Source organism: Mixophyes fleayi, chromosome 3 (genome assembly GCF_038048845.1).
Source record: "Mixophyes fleayi isolate aMixFle1 chromosome 3, aMixFle1.hap1, whole genome shotgun sequence".
Classification (NCBI taxonomy): Eukaryota; Metazoa; Chordata; class Amphibia; order Anura; family Limnodynastidae; genus Mixophyes; species Mixophyes fleayi.
The window spans coordinates 71,285,290-71,299,967 of record NC_134404.1 but is presented as its reverse complement, the minus strand read 5'-3'; the positions used below and the strand labels follow the sequence as shown (position 1 = coordinate 71,299,967).

Sequence of the window (14,678 nt, the reverse complement as noted above, 5' to 3'; positions counted from 1 at the left end):
AAAGAGGCTCTGCAGTCACCCACTGAACCTATACGTGGGTGCAAAACAAAGAGCATTTCCTCATCCAATAAGGAACACCCTGATCCACCTATCTCTTCTTACAGGGAGCAAGTACTGCACCCCGGAGCAAATGAAATTTTGGCATCACACAGCACATTTACCCTTAGGACCAACAATTTTGCTGCTTCGTAAATGACCCAGTTTGAAAGAACAGCTTAGTTTTATTTCAATGAGGCATGGAGCAACAAGTGCGACTATCACACTGCTTACAAGAAAGAATGCAATCTCCTTTACAGAAACTAGAACAGCGCTTCCCGTACCGGCATTAAATACAGTTTTAGAATTTGATTAAGACCCCAATATATTTAAGTATGACAAAAGGCAGTTGCTGTGAAGTACAACAAAGCTATATAGAAAGACTAGTTCAGGCAAAACTCCATATAAAGTTTGGGATCCCAGTATTAAAAGAATGATTACCTAGCAGTATGAAGGGTTAAATTGAAAAGTACACTAAAACAAATATACATATTTTACCTGCCTAGAAGAGTGAATGATTAAATATAAGGAGTATTTTTTTTCTTATATTTGCTTACCTACAGATTAGGAGGGATGGAATAGAAATGGTATCAGATCATGTGTTTTTTCCCACACACTATTGCAAATTGGTGGCAGGCCACTAAACACTTCAGAACGTCCTCTCTACAGCCTCCCTCTGCTACCACCATTCCTCCACTCACTACTAGCCATGCGAGGATATATGAGAGCTCAGCAACAACCAAAAATTCCTGCACTGTGTTCCCCTTTATATACTTTAAAGGGACAGATTTTAGGATGAGTAAAAAAAAATCACTTATTCACCCTCATCTCACCAGTCCCGCACAGAACAGTCGCTCCACTTGGGATTGTGCAATCAGTGTCACAATTATTGAAAGCCGCTCTGCCCTTTAGTAGAGGACGCTTGACTACGAAATCATCTGCGGTATTCTGTTTTGCTCAGGATTCACAGGTTATGTGTCATGATTGCAATCTCACTCAATGATCCATTTTGATTGGTTTCTATGATGTTTATGATGTTCTTCCTCCCACCCCTTCTTTATGTTTCCCCTGTATCCATCTCAGCTCTATTTCGCTAACATTCTAATTATGTATATGAACTTTTTATTTGCTTAAATATTTATTTATATTTACCTTGAGGTTATTTATTTTCCCATGAACAAAAACAAAGACATTCTTAAAATAAATAAATCAAACATCTGCTGCATTTACTTGCCTTATTTTATAAGTATTATTACTACTAATACATATAGTATTGTTTTAAGTGTCATTCCTAACTAATGTAGAAACATGAAACTACCACTGGCAAAAAGAGGGGACCATCAGAAGGAGAGATTTGACAACTTATAGGACAGAGCAACAAGCTCCAAAATTATTCCAAGGAACAGTGGAGGACAATACCAGGACCAGGTCCCATGAACCAGTTCTCTGAAGGGTGGGTGAATATGACCTGCACACCTGCACAACATATTCACTTCCTTTCAATTAGAACACAGGATGACAGCCAAAGTCACCTAGTCAATTTGTCCACTAGGTAGTGCTCTAATTAATCTTGTATCAGTCTTCTTATCCTATATTATTGCAGGAAAAATACCCTGTATCCTACCTCCTAAGCAGCGCACTAAAACAAAACCTGGTATTATGAGATCTGAGGGAGGATATAAGGAGGAATTTCCTCAGTTTTTATGGCCTGCCTCTTAAGTACGGGGACTAATTCCTGAACGAAAACATATTTTCAGCTGAGACCCCCACCCCTTAAAGTGTTAATAAAACATTTTAACTACTTACTGACAATGCTAAACACTGTAACAAGCCTAAGTATATTCAAGAACACCAACATCTTTATATTACTGCATATTGAAAATCAGAGGCAAGAAAAATAGACAACAAGAGTACCTCAGATGCTCTCCTTTTTCCAATGTTCCAACTGTAATACTGCTCCAATGAAGTTGCACAGAATGGATTGCTGCCATCTTCATCTGCAGCAAAGAGAGCACATACAGACATTTTCACATTTCATATACATCCTGTCATAAAATAAAACCAAGGTCTAAACATTTCACTTAGTTTACATAACAAGATAAAAAAAAATATGTTTATAATTGCAAGCAATTGCATATGATATGCAATTAATTATCCATGATCTTCGTGTATTTACCTCTGTCTGCAGTCAGTACATTTACCTCTACATCAGACTTTTCTTGTATTGAGCAGACAGATTAATGTCTGCTCAATCGGGCTGTATATCTGGCACCTGAATGTCAATGAGAACAGTCAGACCAGTGGACAAGAACGCTTATGTTCAAAGTCTAGGCTGCACAACTGATAAAGGGAAATCTAGCGACATCACAAAAGTGAATGTTGGAAAAAAAAAAAAAAAAAGGTCTCAGTATAAATGTATTATTCACTCGAAGTTCCCAGTGTTGAGCCCTTGAGTGTCCATTAACATAAGACGCCAGTGTGAGTTTCTTTTGAACTGGACATGTGAACCTGAGTTAGGGGAGTGGGATTGATACATAATTAGTTAGCCTGTAGTGTCTCTGTTACCTATTGCACACAGGATGGAGTGCTATTTTATCATAAAAAGGACAGATCATGGCAAATGAACAAGTAATTATATATTTGTACATGTCCTACCTCTTTCACCTATGAGCGGTACCTTCTTCACTGTCGCAGTTAACAGCTGCTTGAAATTCTGCAGATGTTCTGTCCTGCAATTATGAACAGGGATACATTCAACATGGACTCATTTTAGATTTTAATTGCAAATATTTTTAACTTTAGGATTTCAAAAACTGTTAAGGATAGAATGTATTTTGAAGTAATCTGCACACTTTCTAAAATACATATTATATAGAAAAGCACTGCACATTACACAAAAAAAGTGCCTGTCCTGGCACTTACAGGCTTACGGACAATATTCTTTATAAACAAATAATTTCTTCATTTAAAGACAAAAGCACAATGCTGGTACCATGGTATTAGGAAATATTTTACTACTACTTTTTGTGATATCCATCACATACACACACAAATTGGAGTGAACCAATATTAACGAGAATATATCTGTTCACTAGCAACAAGTGGCATAACTTAGGTACGATACACTTTTTTCCTTTACGCTGTAGAGAGGTTACAGCCATTTTGCTAACGGAATCCATATTCATGAGAATGTTGGCTACTGCTAAGTGCACACTGTTGTTTTAATATCCACAGCCCTCTGTTTCAGTTTTTGACAGAACAGAGGAGAGATGGATACTCGCATAGATGACTGATTTTGTTCATGTCCTGCAAAATGTAAACAACAAAACACCCATCTGAATTATCACCCGTTGCAGATCTACAGAGGGAGGGAATTAAGGGGCAGGGTGAGAAGTGGTAATTACTTCACAGAGCTGGATTCCAGTTCTAAATTATCTTCTAACTTCACTGCTGCAATGCCAGTGTGGATAGACAATGTGCTGCTGGGATCCGGATCTGCTTTAACTACAAGAGAAGAAAAAAAGTAGGTATAAGATTCTTTAACAATAATGAAATGTGAAAATAGTAATAAACAATATTGTAGGGGGTGGCAGAGCATAACAACATATAGTGCAAATAAATAAAAGCTCCTCCATCACGCACATTAATAGAGCAGCTTAAGCCTGACTACCTGTACCCACACCATAACCACCCTTCCAAAAGCGTCTAACAGTATGGGAGCGGTGGAGAGCTGCTCTCTTAAGATGCAGAGTCTGATCATCCTGCTTTGTAAAACCAATGTGAGCCACGCTGCGGCGCCACAGCACAATCTCCGATAGAACTCGGGTCTATGATGTGTCAACCGACTAATTTGTGTTATTAACCGCGCTCCCTGAGGAGTTCTCGGAGATTGCTGCAACATAAATTTTACACTTGCGGACTGCTGAAAGTGCCATAAACTTTTTTATGGCATTGAATGCATTAATTGCTCACGACTACAGCATGCAATTAATGCAACAAACACAGCAGGACATGTTAATTTTCAAAGACTCATCATCATCAGCTATTTATATAGTTCCACTAATTCCGCAGCGCTGTAGAGAGAACTCACTCACATCCGTCCCTGCCCCATTGGAGTTTATAGTCTAAATTCCCTAAGACACACACAGACCGAGAGAGACTTAGGTCAATTTAATAGCAGCCATTAAACCTATTAGCATGTTTTTGGGGTGAGAAAAAAAGCCACACAAACACGGGGAGAACATACAAATTCCACAAGGACATGGTTGGGATTTGAACTCATGACCCCAGTGCTATCAGCATACTTGACAACTCTCCTGGAATGTCCGGGAGACTCCCGCATTTCGCGTGAGTCTCCCGGTCTCCCGGGAGTGTGGCAATCTCCTGCATCTGGCCACTTCCAAGTGAAGTGGGCAGAATTAGGTCCAAAACACAGGCGCGTTTGGCCCCGCCCGCTGCTGTAAAATGACGCGTTTGCGTCATTACGTCACGGGGGCGGGTCCAAAATGACACAAATTTTGGAGCCCCGCCCCCCATCACACCCACCTCCCCCGGCAGGCTCCCGGAAGCCAACTTTAGAAAGTTGGCTAGTAAGGCTATGAGGCATAAGTGCCAATATGCTGCCTAACCTCTAACAAACAGGGAGGCATCAATTGGGGTTCCTGTTTGAAATAAAGAAAATTTAAAACAAATTGCCAGTGTTCATGATGAATATTTATATAAACATTTTAGAATTATTCTTTGCTCATTTATAGAAGGTTCATCAAAATCTTAAAAACAGATCAAATTGTACAGTTAGGGTCCCAATCAGGTAGAATTTTAAGATAAACCTGAAATACTATAATCAAGTACTACTGATAAACCATGTGATGTATAACTAGACTACATTTGACCATTGGCAACTATATTACAAATATTTTAAGAACACTTACACTGTTTATTACATCATACTTAAAAAAGAAAATAAAGCTCTTAAAATAAAACTAAAAGATAGCATAGGTTTGTCAGATATATTTGCTCACACATTTTCTAATATGTGACCTATTATAATGCTAGGTGTCTTTAGCATTGCCACTGACAATCCTACTGTCTCTGTAACTACAAAAATCTCTCGCACCTGCTCCTTTTACTCCTTTGGTCTCTCTCAGTGAGTTTATCTCCCACTCCTTTGACCTTGTCTTCTGCTCAATCTTCACCTCAAGCTTCTACGACTTGGCCTTCCCACTCTCAGACCACAACCTTCTTTAATTCGGCCTCACTTTACCTCATGCCGCCCCGCCAAAACCCACAATGAGCTCTTCCCGATCAACTTCTCAACTTCCATAAAACTACTCATCTCTCCTGGATCTGCCTCTACGACCCACCGTAACTGGTCGCGTGCAGGTTTTAAATTTCCAGTGGATTTTTCCAAAAAGGGCTGCTGGCTTTCGCTAGCGGATCTCCAACTCCAATCCCCATCCCAAATTCTCAGTCCCTTTGAATTTTTTCCAAATTAATCATTTCTTGAGATCTCTACCACCATCTCACCCTCTCTTCATCTCATACAACCTCAACCTTCTAGCAATAACAGAAACATGGCTCACGCATTCAGACACTGCCTCACCAGCAGCCCTCTCACATGGTGGTCTCCATTTCACCCACACCCCCAGACCAGGAGGCAGACAAGGAGGGGGGGTTGGACTACTCTCCCCACAGTGCACATTGACAGTTCTACCAAGTGTCCCATCACTCACATTCACATCTTTTGAAGTACATGCTGTTAGGATTTTTAACCCATTCTCTATGCGTTTTGCTGTCATCTATCGCCCCCCTGGTCCACACCAAAAATTTCTTGAACACTTCTCTGCATGGCTCCTTCACTTCTTATCTACTGATATCCCCACCATCATCATGGGTGATTTCAACATCCCTATTTCTAATCCACGTTCCAATGCTGCTTCCAAACTACTCTCTCTAACCTGCACACTTGACCTCTCCCAGTGGATTGAATCCGCTACTCATCACGATGGCCACTGTCTTGATCTTGTTTTCTCTAGACTATGCTCAGTTTCTGATTTCCTTAACACTCCTTTCCCCCTCTCGGATCATCACCTTATTAGATACTCGCTCCCCCCCAGTTCTTTACCCTCCCTAGTGTCACACTCTTCCAAGCCTCCTCGTACCCGCAGGAATATCAACGCTATTGATTTTCAACAGTTTTCCACCTCTCTCCAACACCTTCTCTCCCCAATTTCTACATTCTCCTCCCCTGATCGGGCAGTACCTCATTTTCATCAAACCCTAGCAACTGCCCTGGATCAAGTGGCTCCAGCGACACTACATACTTCGCGTAGAATTCGTTGCCAACCGTGGCACACTACAGTAACACGAACTCTACAAAAACTCTCTCGTAAAGCAGAACGTCACTGGCGTAAATCTTGTGCCTCTAATGATTTCATCACATATACTGATATCTATCACTCCTACAGAAATGCTCTGGACACTGCTAAACAAGCCTACTTCCAATCTCTCATCTATGCTCAGGCTTCTAACCCCAAACGCCTCTTTAACACATTTAACTCTCTTCTGAATCCTCCTGCCCCAAATCCTCCAACTAACATCAAGGCACAGGATCTTGCTTCCTATTTCAAGGACAAAATTGATAAGATCAGGCTTGAAATGATATCATCTCCCTTGACAAGCAATCTGCTCAATTCCTTTGTAACACCCTCTGACACTCTCTCTTCATTTGATGCCACAAATGAAGAGGAAGTTTCTACTCTCTTCTCATCTTCCTACTCTACCTCCTGACCTCTTGATCCCATTCCCTTACAAATTGGTATGTCCCCGTCTCCTGTGCTCATTCCCCCTGTAACTAAAATCTGTAATCTCTCTCTTTCTACTGGTATTTTTCCATCACTATTCAAGCATGCAGTGATTACTCCCATTTTAAAAAAACAGAATTCTGACCCTAACTCTCTCATAAATTACCGCCCCATCTCCCATGCCCCTCCAAGCTTGTCGAGAGAATTGCCTACACCCGCCTCACACACTTTCTTACAGCAAACAACCTATTGGATCCTCTTCAGTCAGGCTTTCGCTCTCAACACTCCACAGAGACTGCGCTGACCAAAGTTGTCAATGATTTGATCACAGCAAAAAATAATAACCAATACGCTCTTCTAATTCACCTGGATCTCTCTGCTGCATTTGACACTGTTTACAACTCTCTCCTCATACAAACGCTACAATCCCTAGGTCTTGAAGGCACTGTCCTATCCTGGTTCTCATCCTACCTATCTAATCGCTCTTTCAGTGTTAATTTCTCTGGATCCACCTCTGCTCCGCTTCCTTTGTCAGTTGGAGTTCCACAAGGCTCAGTCCTAGGTCCTCTGCTATTCTCTATCTACACCACTTCTCTTGGAAAACTAATAAGCTCCTTTGGATTTCAGTATCATCTCTATGCGGATGATACACAAATTTATCTATCCTCCCCTGATCTTTCACCATCTGTGTTGTCTCGCGTTACTGACTGTCTTTCTGCCATTTCATCTTGGATGTCTTCTCGCCAACTCAAACTCAATCTTTCAAAAACTGAATTAATAATATTTCCACCCAAAAACAGAAGCTTCCTGCCTGACATTTCTATTTCTGTTGATAACATGACCATAAATCCCACCCCGCAAGCTCGTTGCCTAGGTGTAATCCTTGATTCACAACTGTCATTTATTCCCCATATCAACTCTATATCTAAATCATGTTACATACACCTAAAGAACATTTCCAAAATACGCACATATCTGACACAAGACACCGCAAAAATATTAATTCATGCACTCATCATCTCCCGCATCGACTATTGCAATTCCCTCCTTACTGGTCTTCCCAAAGTCAGACTTGAACCCCTACAATCTATTTTGCACGCAGCGGCTAGATTGATTTTCCTTACAAACCGTTACTCCTCTGCTGAACCACTCTGTCAGTCTCTACATTGGCTGCCTGTATTTCAACGAATCCAATATAAAATTCTTCTACTAACATACAAGGCCATCAACAAAATTGCACCGACATACATTTCCTCACTTGTCTCGAAATATCTCCCTACTCGACACCTCCGTTCTGCACAAGATCTACGTCTCTCCTCCACTCTCATCACATCCTCCCATTCTCGTGTTACAGGATTTTTTCCGGGCTGCACCCACTTTGTGGAATTCCCTCCCACGCACATTAAGACTTTCCTCTAGTCTTCAAACCTTCAAGCGTTCACTGAAAACCCACCTCTTCAGACAAGGATATGATATTCCTCAACCATCTTCTTAATTTCCCTAGATTACCCTATTACCATTCAACACACATAGCCCACTCAGTACTTTTACCTTTGCAGTCTGGCTGGTCCATTGTGCAATATGATGTAGCACATGCCCTTGTGTTTCTAACTCCCATTGTCCTATAGATTGTAAGCTTACGAGCAGGGTTCTCTTACCTCTCTGTCTGTATGTATTACCCAGTATTGTCTTATTAATGTTTGTTCCCAATTGTAAATCGCTACGGAATTTGCTGGCGCTATATAAATAAATGTTGATTATGATGATGATGATGATTGCTTCCCCCCATCTGCTATGGGCTCAACTGCCCTAATTACCATCTGAATACTTACAGTGCCTATCTTCGTGGTCCCTACCCCCTCAAAGTAGTTATACAAAATGTTCCCCTCAAATGATGGAGATGCATTTTACTTTTATATATCTTATCCCCATATATGCTGGTGTAATGAATGTGAATATATGAAAACATGAAATGACTAAAAAAACTCACATGCTAAAGTGATCTAATTTTTAGTATTTATGCAGATGAATGTAATATGGCTAAGATGTTTTAAGTGACCTTCTGCTGGGATATACTGAACAAGATACTCTTCTTAACTGTTAGGGATTAAAGCTCACAGGTTGTGCCCTTGAGGCCTATGGCCTCCCCTTTAGCACAATACTCCATAACGCAATTATTGAGCCTTTCTGCTACCTTGTGGGCGCTTGTGTTCTCACTGCTGTATCTTGACTTTTCAGGCAACGGACCTGGCTTGGCTGATTATTCCCACTGGTATTGACCCGGCTCCTGATCCTAGTTACTAACCTCTGGTTTGGTGTGTGGGTGAGCCAAGCCTCTCTGATATTTGATACCATTAATTTCTCCCAGGACATTTTAGTTTGCATTTCAAAAGCAAGTAAAGACACTATTTGACATTAAAATATATCAAATACTGAGTATTTCTAAACTGAATAATATACATGAAATAACAGCTTGGATGGAGCACTAAAGGATTAATTGGTTTGTATCGAACTACATATAGCCTATGGAGCTCCCCCACACCAATAAAACTGTGCCCCCTGCACCTTCCAATCTGTGTTGTTGTTGTACCAATGTACAATATGCAACAGTATTGGCTGCCTAGATACAAGGTGCCCCATAAAGCATTCGACAGTACCAATATATGTTTACCAATATATGTGGTCGGGAGAGGGCTCCTAATCTAAGCAGCATTTATCTACGGTGATTTAAACATATTTTGCTACAGCTATCTAGCTGACAGGGGCCATGTACACAGAACTAGGACTTAACCTTTGCCATTTTGCTATAACGTTACCTAATAAAATGATATTTAATTTGTTATAAATGAAATTGTATATTTTTAGGCGACAAAAAGTTATATTTTGGCTTCTTTTTTATTAAACCATAACCTTATGGCTCTCTGGGTCTTCAAAAGGACTACCATCCGTTTTGTAACAAGGAGGAGACAAAACACAGCGCTCAAAACAGTTTAAGATGAAAATACGTATTCATGTGGTCATAAAATCAGCCAGAGAACCTGGGAAAATAATAATCTTAGTTTTGATGGGTTTTTGTATTGGGTAATAGAGACTATGGCACACTTAGTTCTGCTTAACTTCAAATTTAAGTGCTGCGGCAATGACCGAGAAACAGTATACAACCATCCATAATCCTAAATAAAGGCATGTATAATAAAGCCTTACAGGTAGATCTTTTGGTACAATAAATGTAATAGGATCCACAAAAACAAAATCTGCCATAAAAGCCATTTAATAAGACTTCTATCAATACCTGTTAATGTAGTGCTGCTAGGAGCTGGGCTAAGTGTGGTTCTTGCTGAAAGTGCTGGAACGGATAATGAGGCGGATTTACTGCTCCCCAGGGATTTCATATGGCTGGTGCTAGGAGTAGCAGAGTGTTGCTGTACATGAACTTTACTTGATGATACAGCATGGGACGCAGAGCTGCTGGTCCCTTCTGTCACCTGTACAGAAAGAGGAGGAGGTGAGAAGGTGAAGAGAGTAAAATAAGAACTCACACATAGATATACTATAGAAATGGTAAAGAGTGGACAAGCATTGTTTTTCTATGGAGATGCAATATAAAGTGCAATATAAAGGGGTGGACGTATTTGTAGGTTGAGAGAAACTGCAGGTCCAGAGCACAATAGGATAAACATTTAAAGCTTCTGTACTTTATGAAAACTGACAGAACAGAGCAGTCACCCAACAGGGGTTCCATTAGTTTCTATCAACGCTTAACATCACGTTTAAGCCAATTCCTATATTGAAGAGCGTGCATAAAGTTCTCAAATCATAACTTACAGTCTTAGATCAGCATAAACGAACAATTAATTGTGGAACTTCTCAAGCACAGTTCACTAGTAATTGTATTTTTTCACTTTTATTCTTGAGCTCCATCACTGATCATAAACAAGCTCTTCCCATGAATGCATATGTGACATAGATTGCTGGTTTTGCTGTATAAACCAACACGTTTCATATGCAAACCTCTTCAGGTGTAACTGACAATGAAGAAATAATGGGGGAACCTATTTTGTACATAACCCAATATTGTGCATATTTCTGCTCCACCAACCGTTAGAAGTTGTATTTGCTCCAATATGGAGCCTGATGGAATTGTAAGTCCAGCAGCCAATGTCACCAGGCTCTGTAGGCAGTGTTTGTCCAACCAACAAAATAATGCCTCACTCTTCTCTTGAGTATGGCTCAAAACAGCAAATCTCTGCATTTGTAGGTGAAAGGGTTAACCCCTAACATTAAAGGCCTCTGTATATGTCTTTGTGAAGAGGAAGAGAGAGGCATAAGTACATCCATAGAGTGAGTGCGTTCATATTTATGAAACAGCGGCCACCATGGATGTGTCCTTTGGCAACTAAAAAACAAAATCCTCCCATAGGAAACCAGAACTTTGTATTTAATTAAAAATAAATGTACGAACATCTTTCAAATAAAATGTAATTACTCTTCCTTTATTCCACTATTTTTCCCAAATGCTTGACCAAATTTCTTTGCTGCAGAGATATGGTTAACAAGTTAGTTCAACCATCCCTCACTGCACAAATACATACTGTATTAACGGTTATATAAAAGTATTGACTAATAACATAGGTCCATCTGTACCTGTTGTGCAGTTCCATTTGCAGGCACGGATGGTAATGATGTACTAGTAGCCGTAATAACACCACCTGCAACCCTCAGTAGTGTGGTACCAGGCTTCTGTGTTTGAGATGTCACTGGCAAGGACTTCAATACATTTTCAGATATTTTTACCAATCCAGTCGAACTACTGTTTGCCTGAAAATTGATTGCAAACAAAAACAAAATATCAAGGCTTGCTCTAAAAGTGGAATAAAATAATCTTGTATGACATGAGGTTACTAGTACTATTTGGACAACAGTTGAGTAGATGCATCAAACCAGTTCAGAAGCAGAGATCAATCATTACCTGTGTAATTAGAGTGCTCTTCTGGCCTGCAGTTACTTTCAGTGCTTGTTGTACCTGTGCGGAGGCTCCAATGCTGCCCTGAACTGCCACGCTTGAGGTGGCTTGCTTTCCAGATGTCTGTGGGGATGGCTGTCCAACTAAAAATGTGCCCTGTGAAATAAACATCAAACCAGGCATGCTAATCCAGAATTAGAAATATTGCTATAGTGAATAGTAAACTGTAACTCTACCTTTGTTAAAGTTTTCCTTTGTGTCTTTTTAATATAATTAGTAAGGGATTACTGTAGAAAGATATCATCATTATAGGGCTTTAGTTCGTTGTAGGTGATACTGGTAAGGCAATGTACATAGTGGAGCGTTTTCTTCCAATAATCGGGGAAATCAGCCGACATACGACCATTTGGTCGGAAGTCGGGTTAGTGTGTATAGTGACACAATGGGCGAAAGTCGTTCCAAAGTATCGACTGTCGGCTCATTTGGTTGGTCGGACTGTTTAATATTTTCCGCCCAATCAACTAACGATCATGAGGTGTGTATGCACTCATGCTCACGATCTACATAGAGTTTAGAGTTGTGCTCTTTTCAGCCGAAGCTAGCAATGAATGTCCCAGTGAATAAATGTACAGAGCGCTGTAGAAGGAATGTTTAATTTGTTCGTTCTGAGACAGCATGTTTTGTTTCAGAGTCACAGAAGCTAACAAAATTCGTTAGGACGTGGATAGCTATAACAAGACAATTTTAATCAGTGTGACAATAATTAATGAATATTGTGCTGTCATTCTCTGAAGACTAGAGGACCAGTTGAATGACCAGATGAAGTGCACAGATCTGAAGGTAAATCATTTCAGTGTGTATCCATGAATCGTCAGACTGATCTGACCTTCAGTTCTAAGTACAACTGTTTGAAATAACCCAGAGGTCGGAAAATTCTTCAGTGTGTTGCCTTGGTCTGTTCACAGTGATCTCCATTAAGTACAATTCCATTTACTTTCTCTACCCCAAAATCACTATATACATCATCCAAGAGCTCTTTTGTCAATCTAAATTGATGTGCGATATCTTCTCACATTACAATAGCTTGAGGCATGGCCTATGGCACAGGATGTGTGTGACCATACGCTCCCACGATCATGTTTTATCGTACCAAAGCACATTGTATCATTTCATTTGATTTTATAAACTGACTAAAAGTCTCTATAAACGATGGAACGATGTCGGGCAAATGTGGAAGTGTGTATGTACTCATGACCAGCAGTGTAGGCAGATCTCCATAGTGTGTGCAGAATCACAATCTTTTCAGCAGATGGTTAGGACAGATGAAGAGCACAGATCTGATGGTAAATTGTGTAGGTGTGTACACATAAATCTGCACGCTCATCAGTCGTTGGTAAAATAGTTATAAAAATCACAACTGCAGTAATTTTCTGCAGCGTGTACCCAGCTTTAGGAATGCTGTAATTGAGGGCGTGGCCAAAAGATATGAAAAGAACAGACAGCAGTCAAAGAGTTGGCAGACAACTCCTTAAATTTGCTGAAAGCCTGCAAGGTGAGATTACAAAACTATATCAAGCACACATTCCTCTGTGATAGACACAATTAAGTATAGAAGATTTTTAGGATTTTAAAGATAATGTCAGTTTAAAACCTTGTGCCATCAATGATGTACCCACCTGAGGAGTCTGTTTCAGAATATAGGACGTATAGCTGAGGTGTTGAGGTAACCCAGAAGCAGCACTTGCTGCACTAGAACCACCACTTGCGGACACCCCTGATTGGAGATCTGAAAAAAAAAAAAAAAGATTAGAATTACTCAGTGTTCTAAAAACTATATATAAACAGCAGATGTAAATAAAACTACACCATACATCTGGCATCACACTGTGTACCATGGCTATGTTATCGTGGGTCCAATATCACATTTTCTAATGTCACTGCTCAAAAACAAAAACTCGCGTATAATTAGAGAAATTTGTTCCACAAAGGCGTACTCATTTACTGCAATATTTAACCTATCCATGAGTACACTTTTCTTTCATTTATTAATCGGCAAATCTTTTTAGGAGCACCACTGCCTAATGGGGGTTCTATATTATTAATATGTTTCAATTCATTTTAACACTTTTATTGATTTTACTAGTAAGGACAGCATTAGCTCTTTAAATCATTTTACAATATCTAACAACAAAAAATGAAGAAACAAGAGAAACTCCCATTAAGAAAACAAAAATGCAATAAAGAGAAACAATTTTTTTTCTCTCTCCCCAAAGATTCAAGAGAGAATACAGCAATCGGAATGAACTGCAAACCCGTATCTCTGTTTTGCAATGTTTAATACAATGTAACCTGAATTGTAGCATAATAATAATAATAATAATAATAATAATAATAAAAAAGGCTAGTAATCATTCACCAGCCAAGAGTAAAGACCACAATTGCACAAATGTTTCCTGAGCACTAATGATACCCACATATTGATCTGTTATTAATAAAGAAAGGTAAAAGATTATTGACGCATCTGGAAGTTGCACAGTGTGCCAAGTAAAAAATGACCTTTGCGGTTTCTTGTGTAATACAAAGAATTCATAAATATATTTGAAATAACCAGGCCTTTTGATAAAACAAGGAGGAATGTAATCCCACTTACTAGCAGTGCTTGCAGCCCTCAGTATTGCTCCTTGTGGTATAAGCAACAGTTTTCCTTTGCCAGATGTACTCTTGCTGTTGGTAGTGAGATAAAGTTTGGTGCCAGGAGGTAGGTTTGCCAGGTTACCTAGATTTGTTGATGGCAGCTGAAGAGTTGCCATAACTTTAGAAAAATAAAGACAAAATAATGAAACACACTGATATTTGATCAATAAGTTATAAACATC

General features: G+C 39.7%; 1 protein-coding gene across 4 annotated transcripts in view; it reads right to left on the bottom strand.

Annotated features, from left to right (window-relative positions):
• YEATS2 (YEATS domain containing 2) overlaps window positions 1-14,678 on the bottom strand; it is a 75,846-nt gene that overhangs the window by 27,376 nt on the left and 33,792 nt on the right. For all 4 annotated transcript variants that reach the window (XM_075201707.1, XM_075201708.1, XM_075201710.1 and 1 more), the window contains 8 exons: window positions 14,453-14,614; window positions 13,479-13,588; window positions 11,809-11,958; window positions 11,484-11,657; window positions 10,132-10,324; window positions 3,441-3,540; window positions 2,692-2,765; window positions 1,951-2,033 (listed from right to left, as the gene is read on the bottom strand). In XM_075201707.1, the coding sequence (XP_075057808.1) occupies window positions 1,951-2,033; window positions 2,692-2,765; window positions 3,441-3,540; window positions 10,132-10,324; window positions 11,484-11,657; window positions 11,809-11,958; window positions 13,479-13,588; window positions 14,453-14,614 (1,046 nt within the window). The remainder of the gene's footprint in view (window positions 1-1,950; window positions 2,034-2,691; window positions 2,766-3,440; window positions 3,541-10,131; window positions 10,325-11,483; window positions 11,658-11,808; window positions 11,959-13,478; window positions 13,589-14,452; window positions 14,615-14,678) is intronic.